A 20,347-nucleotide genomic window follows, 5' to 3' on the forward strand; every position below is an offset into this window, starting at 1 on the left:
TGCATGGCTCAGAGGCTGTGGCCTGTGGACATTTCCCCTGGTCACTGTGGCATAGCCAATAACATCAAGGGCTGGCACAACAAAGAGAAAGAGGGTGGGTGGGGACAGTAAGACTCCTAAGAAAGGAACAGCTGAAGAGGGCGTGCTTTTGGAGTAAGAAGGACATGAACATAAGATATGGGTGAAGCAGTGTGGGCAGAACATGTGAGAGACATGTGGGGAGTAAGTCAAAAAATAAAACCCATGAAAAGGTAAAGGAGAAGAAATGTCTAACTGTTTTGGGTTTTTTTTTAATCACATTAACCTTTATTAATACCCGCAGTAGCATTTCAAACAAATCATGTCTACACAGTCATTGAGCATACCAAGTGTAGACTGTATTTGTCCAAATATAAGACAACTGGGATTTTACCTCAACCCACTCTCCCACCTCCATTCACAAGGCTCATTTGGGGGGGAAAAAAGTCTTACGCACCTCATTTTGTTTTTTATTAAGACTTTACTTAAATTTTTGAAAGTAAAGATTATAAAAACACAATCAAGCCACTCCATACCGTCTTGCTGGTTCCACTACATCTCTCGTGGGTCTCAGGCCCTGGTTCAGTCCACTCTTCCCATCCTTGGTAGCATCCAAAGTATTTGAGATGCAGCATTTCAACAGTTTTAATGTCCAGCAGCTGTAACCAGATTGTCATCCTCTCAGGCCTTGGTCATATCAGAACTTGTCGCTGAGAGCAGAATATCACATGACCAAAATTGTTTTGTACTTGGACCACTACCCTGATCGATAGATACTTAAAGTCTTTGTCGCTAAAATCATATGTAGAGTATGTAGAAGTTTTGAGGGGTCTGCCTGATCACCTGTTGTGTGAAACCCGAACCTACTGTTATGTTACACACACAACTTCAAATAAATCACTGCAAAGCTTTTGACAAAACACCCCCAGCCACCCCCACTCAATTTTAATGACAAGTACTAAGTGGAATTTTTTTTCCTCATCATTGAGCAAACCAGAAACTTCCAGCTTGCATAATCTTTAATTGAGACCATTGTTTGACCCTTCTGCACAGATACAGGGCAGTATCCTGGTTATCTGCTCACTCCATAGTATGTCTCAGAAATACGTCCTGTTCCACTCACTTTTCCGAATAGTTTTCTTTTGTATTTTGTGCTTGAAAAGTTGTTCTCGCTGCACATTTCGGCCTGATGAAACAGTGAAAATGGAAGCAACATGAGCTGTAACTTTGTAACACGATTCCTACTAGTATGACTCAACCAGTGTGAGTGAGGAAAGTGTGTGTGGGGGGGGGCGGATTTGCGCAGAAGAAAGGCTGTGGAGTGTATGCAACCCAATCTCTCTCTCTCTTTCAATAGAAGCCAGATGTGAAGCGGTGCTCCAGACTGGAATAGCTCAGAGGCAGAGGGGGGACTGCTGTCCTTTCTTTCTGCCTTGTAATCTCTCATTCTCTCCTTGTGTATTTCCAAGCTGTTTGACACTGAGCGTAGTTTACAATCCTTTAAAAAAGATTCGCCCTTATATTCGAACTAATTTTAGCCACATCCCAGGCCACACATGATTGTACCTTGTGGGTCATTTGGAACTGTAACAGGGAGCCGATCCCTTGTCAGATCCCTTCTCGCTTTGTAGTCGGCTCCAAGAAGTTTTGCTTCAGATAAGTAAAGCACAAGTAGAGTTTTACTCAACTGACCTTTCCTGCCTCTGAATTGTTAACAATCCATCTCGCCACAGATCTCCTGCGTTAGCCAGAAATAATATCTGAAGTTTGTCAGACCCAGCCCCCTCAAGTCTTTCTCTAGTTTTTTTGGCATAAAGATTTGAATGGTTTTACAGAGTCCATAAATTGCTGATTTCTTTTGTATACACTATTTTCTGTTAAGAACCATTTGTCTCGGTCTTTTGAGCCATTTTGTGTTGTTGTAAGTGTACATCAGTTGCTTGCATTAGCATATAACTGGCATTAAGACATGATCTTTCCACACCTTCTGAGTCACTTTGAGCAAATCATTGTGTGTGGGAAGTGCACTTAAGCAAACGAACACAAACGCGCGCACACACACACACACTCCTCACAGCTAAACTTAGAGACTACAACAGTGAGAAGGGAAAAGGAGGGAGAAACGGGAGCTGGGAAGAAAGAGTGGGGCCCATTTGAGGGCTCAGTCACTCATCCATAGTGCTGTTTGGCCACCTCACACTCCTTAACAGGAAATACCTGAACATGTGTGTGAAAAAAGGGGGAGAATGAGCTCAGGCCCCTGCTCTTATTTGTCTGTAGCAAGGGATTGGGAAAATATAAGAGTATTTCTTCTGTTTAGGTTCTCCTCTAAGTCTCAGTACTGTTTATTTTTTCGAGTTTCATTTTCTGTGGTTTCTTAGTCATGTTGTGTTTCTCCCAATCTTTAGCTTTGTTGGGAGTTTATATTTCCTCCACTCGTGTTTAAAGGCCGCTCCTTCTCGGTTACCCACATTGCTTCCTACACTCAGGAAGGGACTTGCGTTGTTCACCCACCCAGTTCGAGCCTGTATTTATGTTGTTTTGTGTGCACACATGATTGAGTGGCTGGTTGAGTCAGAGGTCTTATTTAGCGAACGTGTAGGAGGAGACACATCCTGGCTGGCTCAACTGACAGACCAGGATAACAGACGTCCATCATCCAAGCTCAAGTACATCTGTAGGCTTTTGCGAGTGTATTATACATAAAAAATAAAGCCATATACATCTATAGAGCTTCAATTTATAGTTTAGTTATAAATATTCATTCCATTCTTGTTTTGATGTTGTTGGTTTTGGGTTGTTTTACAACATAGTAAAAAAGACTGAAATTAATACATCTTAAATTATAGTATTCCCTTGAAGTAAAAATCTTGTTAGATTAGGTTTTTTTTTTCCTACTCACCCTGACTCTTTGTGACATATCATATTCCATGAAACCAGTTAAAACCAGTGACCCATAGTAATTGTAAGTGCTTTTCCCGGTTATTAAATCACAGTTGGCTTCAGCCAGTGTGCTTCATGTTATCACTGAATCAATTTCATTTTATGTGGTTGCAAACACAGAACAAAGGTTCAGTCAGCCAGTAAATAAACAAAAAAAAGCAAAAGTTGGACATTTTTCTCTTTGCAATAGAATGAAAGATGATAGCCCAAGTTCTAATCAATTACCTGATTCAGTTATATACATTTTTTTTTCTCAGCTTTTAGTATTTGACCATGTGGGTTTTTTTTACAGCAGTTTTGTTTCAAACGCATTTTGTCAAACTTTCTGCAGGAGGGCAGTAATATATTAAGGTCACTTCGGGGCTTAGCATAGAGAAGCATCACTTCAAACTGCCCCATTAAGTCAGTGTAGTAGTCACTAAAACAAATGTGTCACAACCACAATAGCACCCAAAGCTCAGCCACTACAGACAAAATCACAATGGCAGCTATGTTACACCAGGCCTGGAGTCGTAATCACAGCCACAATTCTTCTCGGCAGGAGTCGAGGAGAAGGAGCTGGGCTTTCTGTCCAAATAGACACAGCTGAGGCACAACCAGTAGCTCACAATTATGCGATGTGAGAGTTGCTGGATAAAGCATTGTATATTCCCGAATAAGTCATAAGCAACCACAATAATTGCCCTCAAAGCAAGTTGTTCAGGAAGGAAAAAGCAGGCGTTGAGTTTGTGAAATTCTATAAAAAAAGAAATGCTCTGCTTTGAATTTATTTTGAGTGTTGCAACCAGAGGCCTCTTCCCTTCGATCTGGATGAAACATGTTTATTGCTACCAGTCTCAGTGCACATGATTGATCACATCCCTAAAAGGCTTATATCTCATAAATGTGCCATTGTATCTGGCTTCTAAGGGAAAGCTCCACACCTGCTGCTTCAAGTCTTCTTGGGTTACAATGACGAGACTATTATTCATGAATAACGTCTGTGTTAAGATAAGTGGTAATGAATAGCACTGCACCAATCCACTGATTGTAGGTGAATAGAAAATTATATTCTGAATTTAAAGTCTGAAGAGACAATAACAAAACAGTTACACAAGTTAAAAAAAAAAAAAATAGATTAACATGTTTCAAAAGTCAGCATATGTCTGTCACTGAAATCATTACCATGTTAACTTCACGTGCTCATGAAACAAAACTCGCATCCTTTAAGTCATTCTCTAGTCAGTCGGCTTCATTACTGTCCCGCCCCTCACAGCTGCAGCGACTGCAAACGTCACCGACTCCGCATTAAGAGACTACTGAGGGCCCATTGAGTGTGTTGTCACGCTCATTGTGTCATGCGGTGTGACTGAATGGGTCGCCACGAGGCTGCGGCGGCTATATAACCCCCTCACCTTTGACCTGTGCCTCAGCCCCCGTGTGTGTCGTTTGTGCTGTCTGTGTAAAAAAGAGCAGACTGCACGGGGATCCTCAGCTGTCTGCTCTCTGTGTGTCCATCCTCCCCCCTTCCCTTTAAATCACACACGGACAAAACACACACACCAGATGCTCGCATGCCGATACAAAGGCACGCATGCGTGTTCGCATACTAATATGTGCACCCCAACAGGCACATGGCATTCCTGAGGACACACTGTCTAAAATACAACATCAACACTCTCTTTTCAGTTCGACGGCAACACACAGGAACTGTATTTACTCTCTTTTCTAAATACACACTTGCCAGATTGGTTACACTTGCCTAATTATGCTTGTCTGTTCAACGCAATTTAAGTGCTGGAATGGTGTCTACACACTCTTTACAGACCCATCTGCTGGGTCATGACCCGCGCTGTAACAACCAATCACAGTAGCACCATGATGACAAAGCACCAATCACAACGGAGACCTCAGCAAAGGACATAGCAACAATAGAGGCACACGCTGGCTTTACAGACAGTCTGCTCCCTGAAAAAAAGCTCTTCCAAAGCCTTGTGCTGTCACAGATGTGACATTAGAGGAAAACATTATCCACAGTACGCATCAATCAAGCCGTCAATGAAACAGTGGTGATGTCACGGACATGTTTAACTCCCTCCGGTGCGTACGTGTGGCTGGGCTACATTCTCACTATTGAACCTATTTAGTGACATAAAATCCATCCGTTTACATCAACAGTGGCCCACAGAGGTTTGTCAATTGTGGTGTGGGATGACGTCACTGTTTCCCACAGTCCTCCAGTGCAGATCAGTAATGTGTTACCCAGTGGAGCCTGGAGAGGGCGATACAAGTCTCTGCTAAGTTAAAGATACTGACTACGGTTCAGCCTCCATCTGCAAATACAGTGTGGTTGTAGCACTTTTTGGACCTTATCATGTGACTGCTGACAAGGTGCTATATAGGGAGAAAATAAAGATGGCAGCTCACTTGTATCACAGAGAACATTTCAAGGATGATGTTAAAACTTGCATTGCTAATTACATATAACTCAGTAAAGCCACTTTATGTCGTTCTTCTGATCCCATGTTGGTTTGTCTGCAAATTCTCTTCACTTTTCTTACTGGTTGTGCTCTCCCTTCCCAAGGGAAACGGATCCCACTGTACAACAAAGCATTCTTTCCCTCATCAGGCAGTGATTAGTAGGTGTCCTGGAGTGTAATGTGTTACAGACGATTGTTTCACCACAATTTTTGTGGCACGGACCAGGCTCCACTATGCAAACGCACTCCTTTAATATCACGTCCATTAGTTAAACAGTCCTAAAATCCGCCTTTTGTCTGTGCTGAAACAGCTGCTGTGCTTCATGCCAACTGTATTTGTCATTTAGTCAACATTGGAGCTGCCATGTGTTTGCAACATACATGCTGAGAGTTTCCTGTTTGTAGTGCCAAGTGGTGTACGGCTCCCACACAAATGTGCTTTTTTTTTTCTTTTTTTTTTTTGCAGCGATAAGAGACTTGCTGGAGACGATTTGAGAAATGATGAGTCAAAGCAGCAGAGGCCGATATATTCTGGCTGTCAATTACATGTCTGGATCCAGAAATGCTGAATGTAATTTCTGATCTGCAGGGGTTTTTTTTTATTTTCAGTGTTGGGGCAGATCCGTCTCATAATAAATTTACCAAACATTAAATTAACATTAAAAGATGCCTGAAAAATAATAGTCAATAATATAGTTGAGTATTTTGCCAGTTATCTCTACATACATATAACAAATGGAAAATAGAAAGTTTCAAACATTTTTAAAACATTGAAATCTGATAAAGCATAAAAGAAAAACATGTGCTCTTGTAACATGTAGGAGTACAGTTATTAAAGGCAGTGGTGGTCGTCAGGTGAGAGAAGCAGACTTGGGATTGGACATTCACCGGTTAAGGTCCCACAGCCGATTTGTAGTTGGACTAAAATATATATAGAAGTTTATATAAATTGTGTTAGTGTTGTTGTTGTCATAGACTTGCCTACCTGTCTTACAGAGTATTATAACCACTGTAACGATGCAATTTAATGAGATTATGACTACAACTGATAACATTCTTTATCGGGGCATATCCATCCATACATATCTCTCTGGTCTAGGTCAAAGCAAGACAATTACATTCCCGTCCTGTTCACCGTGCTTTCTCATTTTTAACATCTTATGTAAAGATGCAAGTAAAACCACATATTCAATTATTTTCTTATCTACTGTATATTACATGAGACAACTCGTATAACCTCCACGCAACACTGTTTGTTGTGCTAAACAAGGTCACATTTCTACAAGCTGAAAAGTGATCACCATTTCTAATTTGTATAAATGAGACCAAACAGCTGCAGATATGTGTGTTTCACATACCAGTGGAGCTATTCTGCAAGTAGACGGTCATCCTGACACCTGTCACAGCCCGTTTGGTCCATTTAAACTTCTGTGGCTCGTGCTCAGTTGGAAGAAATTGATCTAAAAGTTTGACCGCTTCCAGAGATCCATTGTTGTTTTAATAGGATTTAAAGACACTCATTAAGCTATACGTTTAGATTTTCTGCATAACATAATTTTTGGACATGGCTGTCCATGTGTGCTCATTCAGTCCTTCCAGGCAAGTCTTGTATTTGCACCTCAAGCTTTGAACTAGATCCTATGAAGGATCCTTCTGCATTTGTTCCAAAACGTATTCACTTCTTACTTAATAATGCAGGTTTCTGTCTGAATTAATCTTTTTAATTATTCTGCTTCCACTGCAACACCCCTCTGATCCCGACTCTTATCCCTGTCTCTCTTTCTCCTCTCTGTCTTCACTCTGAGGGGAGATGAAGGAGGAGGATGAGGAGGAGGAGTGCTCAGTTTGACAGCCTTTGAAGAGCTTTTCTCTGCGGGTTGGAATTTTTAGGACAAGCTCGGCACGCTCTCATATCAGCCACACTTAACACCCTCCTTGGTTTTTGGGTCATTTGCATAATGTCTAATTAGTAAGTTTATGAGTCAGGCCAATGTTAGGAATGGACGGAAATAGACACAGAGGGAGCATGAGAGAGTCGAGTGAGAAGGAGAGAAAATGTTCCCATGGCCCGGTGTTTATGATGAAGAGAGATGTGTCTCACTCTGGGTGTTAATTCGACGCCTTGGCTGTCTGTGCTGATCAGTCCAGCCGAGACTCACGACAACAAGTTAACCAGGAGCGCAACCCTTAATCTACAAATCCTTCTCTTTCCACAGACTCGATTGTTTCTTTGTCACAGCTAATTCTGGAGACCTCGGTAACGTCATGTTTGTGTGTGTTTGTGTCCTTTTTTTTTTTTCGGGTTTTGCCTGTTCGAATCATGCAACAAGTCTGTGTGTCGTTTGTCTTGTCATGGTTCATTTGCATGTTTGCTCGCATCAACATTACAGCAATGTTGGTGTTCGTGAGGTTTGTCCTGTACTGATGCTTGAGAAGTGAAATGTGTGTATTTATAGACTGATATAAAACTGCAGCAAACACAATCTCCCACTGACCTATATAATTCAAAATGGCCGCTGCTGCGCAGCTGTCTTCCCACACGGGAGCAGTAAAGGATGGAGGGCGGTAGTGAGAGATGCGCGTGTGTGTGTGGGTGTGTGTAGAGGAGAGGAAATAACAGTAAGCAGGTAGGGGAATAAAAGCGACAACGTCCTCAGGGCACAATCTGTCATCCTCCGTTTCTCTGTCCACCCCCCGGTTTCCTCATCTCTCCTCATTTACTTTCTCGGTTTCTCATATTTCTGTCACTTCTCGTCGTTCCTCACGGCTCATTCCTCTGACTCAGTCTTCTCTTCCGTGTTCATCTCATTTTCATTCACCCCAGCCTCTTTAATCTTCCCACGACATGAATCACCCTGCCCCCGATGGTGTCTCATCCCTCCTCCTTACCCCGTGACCTTCCTCCACCAGACCTCTTCCTCTTCCTCCAGAAGCCTTCCATCCTGCCAGTCTTTCCTGTTTTTCTTCATCAATATCGTGTTAGGGCTTATCTGACAGTCTGACAATAATGAGGAGTTGCTTGGTTGTCTCTGTCACTAGCCGAATAATGCTCCAATGCTAATCCTTAAAGCTCCTTCATTTATGCATGTGGTTTTGTAGCTGTTTTCGAAAAAAGAGTTTTCATACGATGACATGTGTGATTTGCAGTTCCTAACGTGCACTTCAAGCTCTCACTTCATGACCTTTGTATTTGTGTGAAGTATTCGTACAGTGTTCATGTTTCTGTTAGACGCAGATGTCGTGGTTAGTATTTCCTTTCTTCCTTTGTCTTAAAATAACCCCCCACATATTGCAAATTTGATGTATCCACTCAAAAAAAGTCACATCTCCAACAAGCGCACCAGGATGTGAGAATATATTTGTATCAGTAGTCAGTGGAAGGTGAGTGTCGGAAATCAGTGAGAGCGCTGACACGCACTGAGAAACTGTGACCTGTTATGAATATGTGGAGCCATGTGACCTGTATTCACTGATGAAACTCTCCTTTTTGAAGGAAAAGGATACAAACAGCAGCTGATGATGACTGACTCGCATGTGTTTTTCGTTTTTTTAATTACACGTCTTTTTCATCAGATATGTCACTTCATGGCATGCACCGACATATCTGTTTGGACTTATGATCATTTAATAAAATATATATATATATATATATATATTCCATCTGTTTGTGTCCCTCACTGTTGTCTCCTTATGTCTTTGTCAGCCAACCACAGACGAGCTGGTCATGCTGTGACCAACATTCTGGCCAAAGAGTTGACGCAGGAAGACGCCCCCTCATCCAGTAAAAGTTCTGGGAAGAAGCTGGAGAAGAAAGAGGAGCCCAAGGTGGAAGGAGCAGAATCTCTGGAGGAGCTACTGGAGAGGGCTGCTCCTCGATCGAGTTAGGCCTCCGGGTTGAAGATGTTTTTACTGCAGTCGACGATATCTAAACAGCTTTTCTCGAAGACATTCCATCGGCCAATACCAATATGAGATTAGTTTACCGAAAGATGTTTTAGTTCAGGCCCCTCTCTTCAAAATCTTTCAGGATAGTGTTGATTGTGTCTTCTCGGAGAGCCGGTGATGCAGGGCGGGGGCTCTCAACTCTTCCTCGACTCCTCAAGGTCCACCGCTGACCTTTAGCGCTTGGCCAATGTCATTGGATTTGATTGCTTTCTTCAGCATATGCTCATCTATGTCTATATTGTCTGTTTCCCTATATTTCTGAATTCTGTGATTCACCTGTCGCCCGTCACAGGGTGTCTTAAATCATTCCAAAGACTCGATTAGCAGGGATTCACCTATTTTTCACTGTTATGTAGAATTACCCGCAGAATTATCAGACTATACTGTAGGCGTTCCAGCCAAGGCCACTTTCAATTTTTGTTCTTTTTTCTACCTGATAATACAGCTTTGTAATAGTCTGGTATGCTGTACATTATTTTTTTTGTCAACAATCTGATTTTTGCTATATTACTGAAAAAGTGCCAACCAATAGAAATCCAGTCTCGTCATTTCACTTATAGGTTTGATCCAGTCACAGTTTGCACTGTAGAAGCACGTGGACCAATCCATAATTTTTTATCATCTATCACCTGCTTTATCTTTCAGTTTTTTTCTACTTTTAACTGAGAAGGGATTATTGGACTCACTGGTGTGCGCACAAGGTTTAATTCAAAAATGGGAATTGTTTCTGTAATTGTGACTCGAGTTTTGTCACCACATGTGCCCACAGCAGCTATATGAAGGATGCATACATCCACACATGAACATGATCATTCCTACAACCCTGAGAGTTCAGTCAGATAGGATGAGAAGGGTTTTTTCCATGCAGTCTAACCAAAAAAAAAAACCTCTTTAAAAGGGCGCTTCCATGCAAACGAAGCTCATTTTCATGCTGGGGGGGAGGGTGTTGTATGTGAAAGATGTGTGTGTGAAGTAATCCACCTATAGTTAGATTTGAGAGAAAGTGCATGTGCATTGCCATCTATAATTACTGTATGGTACTGACCATGCTGTCATAAAATGTTAGGTTTCATGAACAGCTCTGTGGTCTTTCTGCTGAGGATAGCGCACTGGAAAACTGCCCAAAAACTGCTGAGGCAAGTATGTTTGTCTGTGAGAGCGTGTGCATGTGTGTGTGTTCTCTTTCCCCTCTCACTGAACTGCAACTGGAGCTTCCGAGGGTCCTTGCTTCTGTTTGTATCAACAGCATACATGATGTTGTGGTGTAATATCAGACAGCTGCTCCTTGCAATATGTATTCCTATGCAAAGTGCACGGCTGTATCAGGCACCCTTGTCTTTGATACCCAGCTCAGAATGAACTTTTTAAATTTTGTTGATGGTTAAGAGGGAACATTCTCACAGTTCCAGCATTTCAGCACTTGTTTTGTTTTTTTTCTGTTTCCACCAGCATTGTTGAGGCATCTTCCATGAAAACTGAATATCTTTGGGGGAAATGGCACTTAAATCACCATAAACAGAAATGGATCTTTTAGCATGGGAGGTGTATAAACAATTGGTGCTGCTTCATAACACTGAGAATCACTGCTGCATCTGCTCACAAGCACAATATCTCACTTTCAGTTTGTTCAGTCGTCAGGTATACACGGACTAGATAAAGAGCGGGAAGTTCATAAGATATCATAAGTATCACTGGAATAATTGTCTTGATTTGAGTTATTCCTTTTGTTCAATTGTTATTTTTTTTTGTTTTTTTTAAGAGATTTTTTTTCTGTGAATTTTTTATGGTTGATTATTTTAATGTATTTGAAATGATACGTTTTTTGTTTTTTTTTCTCTCCTGAATGCTCTGTGGATACAGAATAATGCACACAATCGTTCTGTTTGTTACACCCAACCATTAAAAATGTCTTAATTAATTTACTGAGTTGATCGGATCATTCTTGACTCCTGCTGCGGCTCATAGGGTGAATTGCCAATGTAAATTATTTTGAAGCACTTTTGATCTAGTCTCTCTCTGTCTCTCTTTCTCTTTCTCTCTCTCTCTCATGTAAACACATTCTGCAGTGAAATACCAGACAGACTCTGCACTCTGTTATGCTATAATTTTATTGCCAAGAAGCAGCCGTAGAATGAATCAACAGTGGACTCGGTTATTTTTACAGATAAATCCCAGGATTCCCCGAGGCTCCAGCGTGTCCAGAGACATTTTCCAGTATTGATAGCCAGCACATCGTCACTCCTGAGGACACATTGCTGTTTGCTACTACTCATAAAGAAAATTACACTAACATTTAAACTTGGTAGAAAGTGACATTAAAACGACTGTTTTGGTCATAAAGGTTGCAGGCCTCTGGAAATTCTGGAAACAGGACTAGGTTTAGTTCATAAACTGAACACATCAGTCACATTGATAAGACTCTTATGTACTTCAACATGCTGTTGTCAGGAAAAGTCTCAGACTGAGAAACCCCTCCTGAAGCATACAATTATAAATGTGACTTTAATGATTTTATATAACTTTGCCTTAGCTCTGTAAAGAGAAGTGTGAAATCCTGTTTGTATATTTATGAATAACTTGCAGAAAGCTCACCTCCCTTTCATCTGCCTGCAACATCAACATGTGCTGCTGTTTGCTCTGTTGGAAACAACGGACTCAGAAGTATGTAAATTCATTTATCCTGTTGATTTTAACTGCCAGCGGTGGAAAGAGCTCAGGTCTTGTACCACACATGCCTGTCAGAATCTGAAAATGTTCCCACATCTCCTAAATATTAGACTGACAGGATATTCGTGTTGGCTGCAGCTTGTTCGGGCCGTAATCTCTGCACCTGCTTTTTATTTAAACCGGAAAGAGAAAATCGTGAATCTTGGATTCTCAGGGTCTACTGTTCTTTAAAACACCCCTGTAAAATGAAAGCAATGCTTTTAAAGTTCCTGGTATAACTACATATTTGACCTGTCATTCATGACTGCTGAACTGATTTTTATTCGGCAGTAAAAAGCTGCTGCAACAACTCGGGTTGAGCAGTCTTATGCCTAAACTCCAAAGCCTTGTCATCGAACACATATGTTATGAAAACTTAATCAGATAAATTAATACTCTAAATAAAAATCTGAGAATTCAGAGGTGATCCGTGTCTTTTTCTTAATCCCAGTGTTTGTCAGACATGATTAAATATTATTGAAATCCACACAATGATTTTCACTTAGACTTTGTATCAGCCACATGCAACATGAGTCATTAGAAAATAGTTGGTTTTGTTTTCAGAGTCCATTTTAAGTCCAACATGTTGGACTTCCTTTTTCCTTGCTCTGCTCTGCACTCTTGACTCGAGGCCTCTGGTTTTCAGTCAATGTGACACTGGCATCCTTTCACCTCATTAACCAGCCCTGTTAATTCAACCACAAAGCCCCAACTTCCTTTCATCCTTTACGATCCTTTCCTTTATGTGCGCACACGTGCAGGCCATCGGGCAGCAACCATTCTGGCTGCACACTGAAGAACATTGTGAATCAAAATATCTGTGCATGACTTCTTTGTTTCCATGTGTGACTGTCATACTTCCTGTCTTTTTTGAGGCCAAGAGCATAATCTGATCCAAATCCCAGGAAGACTCACGGGGGTCAGGACTTTGTCAGCATCTCTTACTGTTCTTCCATATATTTGTTCAGTTGTCACTGTCATATTATGTTGATGTTGTGAAGAGTGACACGTTGGCTGCTCGGGAAACTTTCACAACGAGTAAGTTTCCGAATTCCCACTTCACGAACGCACCATTACAAATGGGTTTAAAACATGTACATGGGCTCAACTGCAACTTTTAAACGCACATGAAAGCTGTTAGAAAAGCATCTGTAATAAAGTACATGGATACCTCATGTGGGCGCATAGTTTATTTAATCTAATAATGAAGATGTCTTTTAGTAGCACGTGGAAACAGGAAGCAGGAGCATTTGGAAAGCACATGAACGCAGCACGAGACTTTTGTGTTTACGTGACAGTGTTTTGAAAACAATAGCCATACATAGCAACTACCAGAAACACTGAAACACTGAAAAAAAACACTGAAAAAAAATGCAATTTGCATGACAGTCGCTGTTTGTTTTTGTAATGAAACCACACACAGAGAATAATACTCTATAAACATTAACAATGGTGAATATATGGCTATTAGTCGGGAGAGAGTTATATTGCTGTTACAACCGACTCACCATTATAAAGTTGTCAAGTCCATTACTCAAGCATGTACAGAAGAAATATTCACGATAGCCGTGGTGTGCATTTGCAGAAAAGTTGCATTGTTCCCCCATTTTTACACAGAAATGTTGTCGGAGAGATGTTATCTTTATTGTCATTCATAAATACACGACACAGGCACATACTTTAATGAAATTGCACCAGCCAGCCAGATGCAGCACCTCCTCTCTGTTTCTCCTGTTTACACAGAAACAGAGTAGAATCTTTTTCAGAGAAACTCAATCTTGGGAGCCATTTTTAAAAAGTTGCATTTTCTGTATCAATGAGAACCCTTGTCACGTAATCAGACCCCCAAAACACATGGTGACACTTGAAAACATTGTTGTGTTAACAGGACCTCCATTCAGTAGAAGCTATAGAATCATGGTGCCGCTTTAGAAAGTCTCCACTACTGTCCAGTGCGACTATCTGAAGTCGCTTCAGTCCCAATCATCTGATAAACTATTAATCCCTTTATACGGTCTGGTGTCAAGTGATCACTGCTGAGGGAAATCAAACTGCTAATACTAAAATTGAAAACAACATGCACTTTACTGAATGATTTTACTTCGTCATCTCATGAGGAAATTTAAAAATGCAGATTTAGACTTCCAAGAGGACAAAACTGTAACAAAACATCATAGCAGGCTACGAAACTTCAGGTTGTAGCCATTGTTTTGAATCCACTATAGTTAGAAAGTCCACAAACAGTAACGCTGGTTAGATTTCATACTGGGAGTTAGAGACAAACCAGTTCAACAGTTTCTGACTCTCCTTACTATGTTTGATAGTTTGAATTTCAGTTTCTACCTTTTTTACATAAAATTAGCATGCACTATATGTTAACAACACAGTTCTGAATGCACTTTACACAGGCTCAAATTTTTTAATCACACAATTAACAGTGATTTTAAATCATGGATTACTTACTTAATTTTCTTTTAAGTGGGGTTTAACTGGGTTTTTTTCCCCCCTAAACGTTTTGACACTATTGTTCATATTCTGTTTATACACTGTCTTCTCCTGTTTACCCTATTACCATAACAGTGTTAGCATAAGGTGGTTCCGGGGACTGTCAAGACAGATTAGTTAACTTACGAGGATGATGAGGCATTGAGAAACAAGAACGGGAAAGAAGCTCTAAACAAACAGATGATCTATACACTTAATAAAGAACTGCAGCATACAGAAGACCGCAAAAGGAAGCTTGAGGAGTTAATGAAGAGTGAGGGACAGTGGGGAAGCTGGAGAATAAATGAAAAGGAGCAGATGAAAGAAGCCAACAGGGTGGATCGGAGGAAAAGTTGGCCACGATGAAGTGATTAGTTGGCAAACACAAGTGGAGCACCAAGATTAAAACTTTGAAGACTTTGTTCACACTGACAAAAGTGTGTATTTGTTTGGTTTGTGTGTGTGTGTGTGTGTGTGTGTGTGTGTGTGTGTGTGTGTGTGTGTGTGTGTGTGTGTGTGTGTGTGTACATGCACCCCGTAGGTGCGCTCTCATGTGGGTGTGCCTGAACTCGCGCTTGTGTTTTGTGTTCAGTTGACCGCGTGCTGGTTGACTGTGTTTGTTCAACACACATCGTTGTGTCAATATGTGAGCACATCCTGCTCAGAGATCTGAAAAGAAGAGGAAGACAAACAGTTGGTGGTTACCCGGTATTTTCCAATCTGAACAGAAAATGTATAAAAGGAGACACAGCTGTCATCGCACAGGGTCATCTTATCTTTGTAGTTCTGTTGTACCTCCTGCTAGTTATCCCAGTGTATTGATTTAATTGACTCATTCAACTTTATTTGTCCCGTATCTTTCATCCATCACTGTTAGTTACAGTGATGTAGTAGTTTGCTCTCTTGTCTCATCGGTAACATGTCCCTGGTTAGTCTGGCTTTAGAGTTTTTCCTTACTCGCGATGAATTCCTAATAAAGTGGTGTGAATGTCAGTGTATGTTGAAGATGGACGGATGGTTAAACTGTTTGTTCTTCTCAGTTGCCACCAGGTGTAGTATCCAATATATAAATTGAAATACAATCCATCACATAATTTTATGTTTAACCTTTCTGCATGTGCTGTGCCTTGTGCAGCGGAAATTCCTGTCTGGTACAATCTCCTTTTTTGCAGCTTAGCAATAGATGAGTGGTGGAAAAATAGACAGCGCTGTGTGAAGCAGATGTGGATCACACTGAGTTCAATCGGTGTTTAGTTTAACTTCACATCGGCCACAACTTTCTGGTTCCACTTATCTACACTTAGCATGAACTTAGCATCTACTTAGTGTGGCACTTGGCATTCAAAACCATCAGTTGTTTATAACCTCACCATGGCTAAATGCTTAGTCTCCTAAGCTCGTAACTTTGCCAAATAGTTGCTCTGCTTTATGTCTGCTGACATCAAGCGTTAGATGTTTAATGTATTGGAGCAGTTTTACAAGTAATATATCATCCACCTCATAAAATTGTCGATAATTAATAAAAAAAGACAAAAATTGCTCGTCTTTATTATGTCAATGTACTTTGTTTTTAGTTCATTTGAGGTGACAAAGAATAATATATTTCTACTCGTTTAATTTTCAGCTGTATATGTTCCACTCAGTGCGATGCTGTATTTGGGCTCGATGCTGATGAAGATGTCTCATTACTATGAGTCTCAGGTCCTCCTCATTCTCAAACTCTCTCATGCTCTTCGTGTGACATTCTGGTGAGTCGGGGGAGATTTGTGTGGTGTGTGTGTGTGTGGTGTGTGTGTGTGTGTGTGTGCGTTCGCTATGTCCTTCTATGCATGAAGGGGGTCTGCTGAAAAAAAAAGAGGTCTGAACAAAAAAAAAAAAAAAAAGAGGGGCAGTATAATTGGCTTCAGCCTTGCCAGACGACACAATGACACGGCTATTGATAGTGGAATGAGTTCCCGGCAGCTGAGGACCAATAGAGGAGCGGGAGACTGTTTTTCACAGCCTGTGATTGGCTGGACGGGGGAGGCTGTCGGTCTCCAGGTAGCAAAGTGAACCTCGGAGCATGTCTGCCACCTCTCCGGCTCCTGGAGGAGGGAGGGAGTGATGGAATATGGAAGAGGAGGTCTGACCGTGTGACCTCAGCTGAGGAGGAATAAAAACAATTAATGCACGCATCATATTACCCTTGTGTTTACGTTGTTGTTTTCTTCAACAGTTCCTTATTTTTTATGTGTGTGTGTGTGTGTGTGTGTGTGTGTGTGTGTGTGTGTGTGTGTGTGTGTGTGTGTGTGTGTGTGTGTGTGTGTGTGTGTGTGTGTGGTGTCACATTTCTCTGGCTGCTATTACCATCACCATGCCAGTACTCTGAAATAAATGTGTTTCATTTGTCTTTAACTTGGCTGCTCTCTCTCTCTCTCTCTCTCTCTCTCTCTCTCTCTCTCTCTCTCTCTCTCTCTCTCTCTCTCTCTCTCTCTCTCTCTCTCTCTATGTCTGTTTCTGAGAACTTGCTTGTTTAGATTGGCCATTTCTCAACTTTCCTGCTGCTTCAGGAGAGAAACACACACTGCTCCACGGTGGCATTTAAAGTCCACAGCAACAGGCTGAAGAAAAGGAAGGAAAAAGGGGGCTTGGGTGGCGGTTTTGAATGTGTGTGTGTGTGTGTGTGTGTGTGTGTGTGTGTGTGTGTGTGTGTGTGTGTGTGTGTGTGTGTACGTGCCTGCGTGTGTATTTGAATATGTGCCTGAGCTCATTTGCCTTGTTTTGAATGTGTCCACATGTGGGAGCACATACGTTGACACAGCTCCATGTGTGCTGAATTCGGTCTCCTTGCCTGGTATCTTAATAATATCTCTTTGATCAAATTACTCGGCTGCTTGTAGCAACACTCTCCATGTGACACACGATTAGCACACAATTAACATGGGCCAGCGAGTGTCAACCGATTGGCTGTGCCATCACGCCACTGAGTGACATCTCCATCATTGCAGAGATGTCCGTCGTCCCCCTGAAGCCCCCCCTCACCCCGCCGGGTACAACGACAGAGTCTGTCACTCTGCCTTTGTGGCCATTTCTCTCCAGTGCAAAACTCGTTCTCCCACCCTTAAAGATGCACAAATGTTGTTTATCGTCGAGCTCGCTTGTTTTCATCCTCTCTCGAGTTCATGTCTGCCTGTCATCAGATTTCCATGCCCGTTTGTCCTGAGCTGGCTTCTTGTTTGTGAATTCAGTCATGTGGAAGTGAAGCGTCTCTTCTTCTAAAACAATGTGATGCTGAAAAACAGTCTGCGCGTCAGCACTATCGCATGCGTATGTGAGTGAACTTTGATATATCTGTTGCCTGCATGAGACCTGAAAATGTGCTCTGCAGGGAGACAGCCTGAGCATTAAATCCTGTTAAAGTGCTGATGTGGCTTTAGTAAACAAAACCATCTGAGATGGGGTTGTTTGTGGTTATTTGAAATTAGTTGATATTTCTCCATAATGAGCAAACAATGCAATGGCCTTTTTACCTCATCTCCCCCCCCCCCCCCCCCCCCCCCCCCTCTCTCTCTCCTTTGCATCTCTAAATATCATTAGTAAAAGGGGAAATATCAATTGATTACACAACAAAAAAGAAAATGATATTGATCACATTTTCTTAAACATTTTTTTCAATAAGTATTTTTATATAAGCATATGATCTATTAGCAGATATTTTAATTGAGTAGGACTGAATAGAATGTGCAATTCCTTTTTCTTTTTTTTTTTTTGGTGTGGTGTGTGTCTCAGCATGTAACTGAGTGTTAGCGTGTGCTTGTGACATTTGGTATTTTTGGAGTGCAGCCAACAAGCTATACCTCACCTGAAAGCTAGTGGCTAAAATTGACAGTGTTTCTTCCATGAAGCTCCTTTCTCACATGTGAAATAAGTGTTTGACCACAGGCTGGTGTAGTGGTTAACATTCTTTCCTCACAGTGAGATATTCCCGGTTTGATTCTGAGCCTTCTTGTTGCGCAGTTCATACGTGGGCTTGCCTTTGCTCCAAAACCCACAAACCTAAGTTGAGTCAAGCTGTGCAGAAGGTGGACGGATTAAATACAGGACACAATGAACATAATCAGAGTGAATCAGGTGAAAAACAGCCATGTACATCACTTCCTCAATCAGTGTTACTAATTATAAGTTACCGAATATATTTTTTGTCCTTTCTATGACAAACATGAGATGCAACTTTCTTATTTGTCAGTTTTTCTATCCATTTTTTTTATAGTATGCTGCTCTCTTTCTGCCCAGTCAGAGCAAACCATAATACACTTCCCGCCACACATGTAAACGTGCCCATCTGCTGCCACCACCCACAATTTTCATTTATCCACAATGTCACGGATCATCCCAGCGAATCACGGTCTCTCTGGGGATGTATTTCTCCCCCCTAATATGAGTGAGACTGAGAGAGAGGAGGTTCTGTCCGCTCTGCAGGCTCTGCTGAAGGCTGATGCAAACAGAATATCAATAAGCACTAGAGGTTACACCACCACATGCATGCCCTTTGTGTTCCTCCTCCCTGATTTTCTCCAAATCTTCTTTTTTTTTCATTGCACAAGACCACACAGGGGGATTCAGAATTCACATGAATCCCTACAGTCATGTGACTCTAATGGTGACTAATGGGGCTTGTTTGGAGCTGAAAGAGTCAGATTGCATTATGTGGTTGCTTCCATGATTAACAGTGAGGACAACACCGACCTGACATTCAGTAACTCACATAGCTCGTCGTGAGAAGTTGACAACCTGTGGCCATGTGGAGTTCAGTCCTGGTGGAGACTCCCGTCCTCATGTCGATGACGGTCCTGACAATGTGTTAATGTGAGCTGAGCTGTGCAACCTGAGTCCATGCATTGCATGTGCATGCAAGTGTGAGACCTGAGACATGCAGTCAGATTTATCGCTCACTCTGGGTTTTTGTTTTCCAGCTGTCTGTCAGTGGATCTAAATCCCTGATTGGAGCATTGAACTCTGTCATCAAGCAGTTAGTGACTAACCTGTAAGGTAATATATAAAGTTCTAAACTCAACAGGTGTAAAGTGACTCTGAAAGTGACGTTGACTATAGAAAGCAAGATTACAGCTGTCATATGAACATGGGTGGTGAACAAATAATGGTTTGATGTTGTAGTTTTGTTATCAGGGTGATTGGTTGAGATGTAGCACATGTTCAAACAGGGGAGAACTATAGAATTGTGGCTTTTACGGGAATTAAACCTGCACAAAGGTTCTTCTTAACGTTTTGATATTCTGGGACATGACCATGAAGAAAGGGTGGGTGTTGAAGAAGTCAATTATGACGAGTGACAGTGATGTGAAAAAGTTGAATTGATGCTTGTATCCATGTGGAACCCCTCGGGGCTATTGTGTCTATCCAGAAGAGTCAGGCTCTCATCACGAGGATCTGAGCCTCTGACCCATTCAGTGAGATCATCCTGTTTGTTTACAGTATGTTTAGGAAGCTTGCCCACACACACAAAGACACACACACACACACCCACGCAAGCTTGTTGCTGATGGTTAATTTTTGATATCTTTCTAGATATTTTGATTATTTTGAGCTTTGTTTATTTATTAGGCTCATATGAAGCTTTTTTGTCACGTGTTTGATGTGTATTTATTAATATTGTAGGAACTGCACTTTGCCAACATGCTTTTCTTCCTTTGATGTTGTTTCCCTTTTAGGTGAAAACACTTGATTTAAAAATCAAGGAAATCATGGAAAGTCTTCAGGAAACTAATATAGATCAGTGCCATGTCTCCAAAAAC

At 41.4% G+C, this 20,347-nt stretch overlaps 1 protein-coding gene across 1 annotated transcript in view; it reads left to right on the top strand.

Annotated features, from left to right (window-relative positions):
- The window catches only part of diaph1 (diaphanous related formin 1), a 96,617-nt gene extending 85,340 nt beyond the window's left edge, over positions 1 to 11,277 (top strand). Inside the window, exon 28 of the mRNA XM_080502440.1 lies at positions 9,124 to 11,277. Within this exon, the coding sequence (XP_080358566.1) occupies positions 9,124 to 9,305 (182 nt within the window). The 3' untranslated portion in view covers positions 9,306 to 11,277. The remainder of the gene's footprint in view (positions 1 to 9,123) is intronic.
- Positions 11,278 to 20,347: the final 9,070 nt, after the last annotated feature.

This window comes from Blennius ocellaris (assembly GCF_963422515.1).
Source record: "Blennius ocellaris genome assembly, chromosome: 9".
NCBI lineage: Eukaryota > Metazoa > Chordata > Actinopteri > Blenniiformes > Blenniidae > Blennius > Blennius ocellaris.